Genomic DNA, 6400 nt, shown 5'->3' on the forward strand with positions numbered 1-6400 from the left:
CGACGCCAGCGGCGGCCGCCCCTGCGAGGTGTTTGACGAAATGATGGAGACGGACATCTCACCAAATGGGCAGCACCGTTTGGATGCACCGCCCGTGTTTGGCTGTCTGTCCGCGTTCGTCTGTCCGTTCGGAGACCCAAACAGACAAGTTTGGGTCTCATTGTAGTTAGCTTTATTGTTTTGAGCCTGACGGCGATGTTGAATGAGTTGAAAGGTGAAAAACAAGAAGAGAACAGACGACCGTGTCATTTTTAATCTTGGATTTGGCATGGAACAAGACGATTAGTGAGCAAGTGGATCCCCAGCTCAAATCACCCAAGGACAAGCGATGCCGGCCTGCAGCAGCTGCTGCCGCCGATCCGCCCACGCCGTGTCCGTCCGTGCGTCCACCCGTCCTCTTTTCGAGGGTGGTCATCACGTCACGGCACGTCCAGAGGCGACATTACTCTCTTTATTTTAAAATGTAGTGCGTGTAGATTTTATTAAAAAGTCATATTTTATAAATTTTGATCAAGTTTATAGATAAAATATTTATATATAAAAAACTAAACATACGAGAGATAAAACTAGATCTTACTGTGAATCTAACAATATATGTTTGGCATTCTAGATATAAATATCTTTGTACACAAACTTGGTTAAAGTATCTAATGTTTGATTCAATTTTTCAAAAAATGTACTCCCTTTGTTTTTTAATATAAGTCTTTTAAAAGATTTTCAATATGAACCGCACACAGATGTATATAGATGTAGTCCCTCCGTTTCATAATGTAAAACGTTTTTCACACTAGACATTCATTACGAGACGGAGAAAATAGTTTAGAGTATAGATTCATTTATTTTGTTTCGTATATAGTTCATAATGAGATCTTTAAAAAGACTTATATTTAAGAAGCGAGGGAGTATATGCACAACATTATAAAATGGCGGGAGTATTGCGCGCCTCCAAACCAGCGCGGGCCCACCACCCCGCACCCCATTCTCACCCACCGCAAACCCGCCCTCATCAGTCCAGCAGCGCAGTCTTCCCTCCCCTCGTCGGCGCGTTTCCCTCGCCCTCACTCTCACTCTCTCCTCCTCACCTCAAAACGCAAGCCGAGCCGACCAACGGCGACCACGCCTGCCGCCCGCCCGCCGCCCCCTCCGGAAATCCCGGCCCTGCCCCTGCCGCCGGGCGCCCCGCCCGAGGGCACCGCGGTAATTTCCCGCCGCCACCGTACCCCGTCCGGTCTCCGGACCGACCCCGGCTGGCTGTCGGTCGCCGCGCCTGGCTGTCATTATCCACGCAACCTCTCCCCGTCCGTCCGTAACACGGAAGTAATCGCCGGTTACCCGGTCAAACCCATCACGCGGCACGGCGGCACGCGCGGCTCCGATCCGGCCCGGCCATGCCTGCCTATCCCACCTCGCCGTCTGTCACGTGCCGCGCGCGTGGCCCCCTCGGCCGGCGCCCCACCCCCGCCCCCGGCGTGCCCTTTTATTCCAACGCCCCCGACCCGACCCTCACCGCCCGTTCCCAATTCACCCCACCGTCCGTCCGTCCGTCACGCGCACCCCGCGACTTTCTTCCCCTAGGGTTAGGGTTCGTCGCCAGATCTGAGCGATGGAGCTGAGGGAGATGGCCGCGGCGGCGGCGGCGGCTGCGTCGGCGGGAGGAGGAGGAGGAGGCGGCGGCGGCGGCGGGGGCGGGGGCGGCAGGCTGCCGCCGCCCAACCCCAACCTGCCCTACCGCGAGGACTGCTGGAGCGAGGGCGAGACGGCGGCGCTCGTCGGCGCCTGGGGCAGCCGCTACGTCGACCTCAACCGCGGCAACCTGCGCCAGAAGCAGTGGCAGGAGGTCGCCGGCGCCGTCAACTCGCGCCGCGGGGCCGCCGCGCGCCGCCGCCCGCCGCGCACCGACGTCCAGTGCAAGAACCGCGTCGACACGCTCAAGAAGAAGTACAAAGCGGAGCGCGCCCGCGGCGGGCCCTCCGCCTGGAACTTCTACGGCGAGCTCGACCGCCTCGTCGGCCCCACCCTCGCCGCCGCCGCCGCCACCAAGAAGCACCCCTCCTCCGGGCCGCCGGGCCCTCACTTCGCCCTGCCTCTCCACCCTTCCGCCGCCAGGAGGCACCCGTCGCCCTCCTCTTCGCCGTCCCCGCCTCCGCCCATGGCTCTGCCGCTGCCCAACTACCGCCGCGGGGCGCCGCTCCCTGCCGCCGCGTTTATCCAGCAGGCCGCCGCCGCCGCTGCCGCGATTTCTGATTCAGACGACTCCGGTGATCTCGGTGACAACAACAGCAACAACTCGCGGCGGTCACCGTCCCGCTCCGTTTCATCGCACTCCGGTGGTAACAACAAGCGCCGCCGCCGCAGCGAAAGCAGCAGTGGTGGCGATGGTGGTGTCGGCGAGCTGGCGAGGGCGATCGAGGCATTTGCAGAGATGTACGAGCGCGTCGAGAGTGCCAAGCAGAAGCAGTCCCTGGAGATGGAGCGAGAAAGGATCAACTTCATGAAGCAGCTGGAGGTGAAGCGCATGGAGAACTTCGTCGAAGCACATGTGAAGCTCGCAAGAATGAAGCATGCCAAGAAGAATGGAGGTTCTGCAGCCAATGGTACCATTGGAGTGGAGCTGGCTTCCTCCGTGGCTGCGCTGCCTTTCCTCTCCAACCCTGCATACCTCTGATGTTGAGGAAGCCTCTAGGTGAAGTTGATTGGTCATTTTAGTTTAGATGAACATTGCTCTAGGTTATTGTTCGTTTCCTTGATCTGTGGCTACTGCAAAGTTTGTAAATCAGTGTTGATGTGCTAGTCTTAACCAATATGTGGCATGAGGATGCTGTTCGTTAATGTTTGGGAATTGTTATCCTTGAAGTATGTAGAGGCGTAATTTTAAATGTGAAACCCATATACAATGACATTTTGATTTAGTCCTGAGTTTTGTCCATAAGAGTGAGAAGGTTGGTACTTTATTTGTCTTGTGTTCTGAATCTGTTACTTCGTGCTTATATTTTTGTGGATTAGGGGAACTTTCAGTTTGCTTGGAAGTGCTGATGTCCTGATAATGTGTTGTGATATACTACCTCTGTTTTCTGAATACAAGACGTTTTGACAGTTAAGATTGAATTGCCAAAACATCTTATATTTAGGAACTGAGTGTAATAGTTTGTTTCACATTTTTCAGTTGGGATACTGATGTCCTGATAATGCATTGTGATGTACTCCCTCTGTAAAGAAATATAAGAGTGTTTAGAACACTAAATTAAACACTTATATTTAGTGTTCTAAACACTTATATTTCTGTACAGTATTTAGTGTTCTAAACACTCTTATATTTCTTTATAGAGGGAGTAGTTTTTTCACATTTTTCTGCTGGGATACTGATGCATTAGGTGGTGTAGTCAATCGACTTCTGTTTCTTTTGTCACTAGTCATTGTCTCCCCTGCATTGTACATTTTTTTCTTCGAATTGAAGAGCATAGCTCCCAATTTTCATTCATCATGAAAGCTGATAATACAGCTGCTGCGAGATCGACCTCCAAGGTTCGATCAAGTTCCTTACATAGCAAACAAGAACATAAAACTTCAACAGCAGCATCTGCGCTAGACCTACATGCACACATGCCTCAACAGCTAAAACAGAGTGAAACTTCTCTTATTACATCAAACAAAAGCCACTCCAGGAGACTAAAATGCACAGTCCACTGCATCACTGGTACCGCCTTTGTCTTTATATTCCAAAAGCACAACTAAACACGCCCCATGCAAAGTGTAAACAAATGTTCAATTGTTCCCTCATGATCATAGAACCCCCCCACCCCAAAACAAGTTGTCCCTGGTTAGATTACTGTTCTTAAACATGAGGCAGAGAAAAAAATATTATCCAAAGGAGCTTTTACAAACCATAAGTTCATAAAGGGTCATTTCACCTGTAAAGCTTTAAGCAATAAATACAGGGACTTAGTAGAAAACATACTAGAAGATGTTAAAGTCCATATACATCTACCTCTATCATAGTATCATCAGTTAAAACTATCCCAACACACAAATATTGTAATTGTTGACAAGCCACAGCTAAATCTCCTCTCAAGCTCCTTCTGAAATGAATACTGCCCAATCCCTCCTCAATCATTCTTGCTACAGTAATATTAAAACTTACATTTACACTATATAAACTACGGAATTTAATGCACAGAGCAGTACCTCCTAACTTTTGTCCTATCAAAATCTACAATTACCCACTTTTATCTTTACAAACTTGTAAAAAATATTCCAACTCAAAACTCCATGAATGGGACCCCACTGGATTACTTTTAACATGAACCAACATATTTACTACAATATTTTTTTCTAACTAAATCCTGCCATAATCCATACTCAATTTTCAGCTTCCACAACCACTTGCTAATTAAGCAGATATTCATTTACTTTGTGCAAATGCCCTTTTGGAATAGTAAACATAGGCATCATGAGATATAAGGTACATTACTTAAGCAAAAACGTAGTAAAACCAATTTATCCCCATACGACATCATCCTTCCTGCCAAGTCCCCAGTTTACCTCCATCTTATCCTCTACCTTCAACTCGCGCCGCGGGGCCACCGCGCGCCGTCGGCGGCCGCGCACCGACATCCAGTGCAAGAATCGCGTCGACACGCTCAAGAAGAAGTACAAGGCCGAGCGCGCCCGCGGTGGGCCCTCCGCCTGGAACTTCTACGGCGAGCTCGACCGCCTTGTCGGCCCCACCCTCTCCGCCTCCGCCGCCACCAAGAAGCACCCCTCCTTCGGGCTGCCGGCCCCTCACTTCGCCCTGCCACTCCATCCTTCCGCCGCAAGGAGGCACCCGTCGCCCTCGTCTTCGCCGTCCCCGCCTCCGCCCATGGCTCTGCCGCTGTCCAACTACCGCCACGGGGTACCTCTCCCTGCCGCCGCGTTTATCCAGCAGGCCGCCGCCGCCGCTGCCGCGATTTCTGATTCAGACGACTCTAGTGATCTCGGTGACAATAACAACATCAACTCGCATCAGTCACCGTCCCACTTCGTTTCATCGCACTCCGGGGGTAACAACAAGCGCCGCCGTAGTACCGAAAGCAGCGATGGTGGCGATGGTGGTGTCGGCGAGCTAGCGAGAGCGATCGAGGCATTTGCAGAGATGTACGAGCGCGTCGAGAGTGCCAAGCAGAAGCAGTCCCTGGAGATGGAGCGAGAAAGGATTGCCTTCATGAAGCAGCTGGAGGTGAAGCGCATGGAGAACTTCGTCGATGCACATGTGAAGCTCGCAAGAATGAAGCATGCCAAGAAGAACGAAGGTTATGCAGCCAATGGTACCATTGGAGTCGAGTTGGCTTCCTCCATGGCTGCGCTGCCTTTCCTCTCCAACCCTGCATACCTCTAATGTTGAGGAAGCCTCTAGGTAAAGTTGATTGGTCATTTCAGTTTAGATGAACATTGCTCTAGGTTATTGTTTGTTTCCTTGATCTGTGGCTACCGCAAAGTTTGTAATATCAGTGTTGATGTGCTAATGTTAACCAATATGTGGCATGAGGATGTTGTTCATTAATGTTTAGGAATTTGTATCCTTGAAGTATGTAGAGGCGTAATTTTAAATGTGAAACCCATATACAATGACATTTTGGTTTACTCCTGAGTTTTGGCCTTAAGAGTGAGAAGGTTGGTACTTTATTTGTCTTGTGTTCTGAATCTGTTACTTCATGCTTATATTGTTGTGGATTAGGGGAACTTTCAGTTTGCTTGGAAGTGCTGATGTCCTGATAATGTATTGTGATATACTACCTTTGTTTTGTAAATATAAGACGTTTTGACAGTTAAGATTGATCTGCCAAAACATCTTATATTCAGGAACAGAGGGTGTACTAGTTTGTTTCACATTTTTCTGATGAGATACTGATGTCCTGATAATGCATTGTGATGTACTCCCTCCGTAAAGAAATATAAGAGTGTTTAGAACACTAATTAAACACTCTTATATTTAGTGTTCTAAACACTCTTATATTTCTTTACAATATTTAGTGTTCTAAACACTCTTATAACATCACACAAAAGCCACTCCAGGAGACTAAAATGCACAATCCACTGCATCATTGGTACCGCCTTTGTCTTTATATCCAAAAGCACAACTAACCACGCCCCATGCAATGTCAACGAGCAAAGTGTAAACAAATGCTCAATCGTTTCCTCATGATCATAGAACCTGCATTTACCTACCCACCCAAAGCCCCATTTAACAAGTTGTCCTTAGTTCGATTACTGTTCTTAAACATGAGCCAGAGAAAAACTTTTATTATCCAAAGGAAATCTTACAAACCATAAGTGGTCATTTAACTTTTAAAGCTTTAAATACAGGGACCTAGCAGAAAACATACTACAAGATGTTGAAGTCCATATACATCTACCTCTATCA

General features: G+C 49.0%; 2 protein-coding genes across 2 annotated transcripts; both read left to right on the forward strand.

Moving 5' to 3' along the window:
- Positions 1-1045: 1045 nt before the first annotated feature.
- Positions 1046-2916, forward strand: LOC123068007 (trihelix transcription factor ASIL2). Its single transcript, XM_044490541.1, has one exon. The coding sequence runs from the start codon at positions 1604-1606 to the stop codon at positions 2663-2665; it is 1062 nt and encodes a 353-aa protein (XP_044346476.1). The 5' UTR covers positions 1046-1603; the 3' UTR covers positions 2666-2916.
- Positions 2917-4447: 1531 nt separating this feature from the next.
- LOC123050643 (trihelix transcription factor ASIL2-like) lies at positions 4448-5593 on the forward strand. Its single transcript, XM_044473435.1, has one exon. The coding sequence runs from the start codon at positions 4448-4450 to the stop codon at positions 5372-5374; it is 927 nt and encodes a 308-aa protein (XP_044329370.1). The 3' UTR covers positions 5375-5593.
- The last annotated feature ends 807 nt before the right edge of the window (positions 5594-6400 follow it).

Source organism: Triticum aestivum, chromosome 1A, assembly GCF_018294505.1.
Source record: "Triticum aestivum cultivar Chinese Spring chromosome 1A, IWGSC CS RefSeq v2.1, whole genome shotgun sequence".
Classification (NCBI taxonomy): Eukaryota; Viridiplantae; Streptophyta; class Magnoliopsida; order Poales; family Poaceae; genus Triticum; species Triticum aestivum.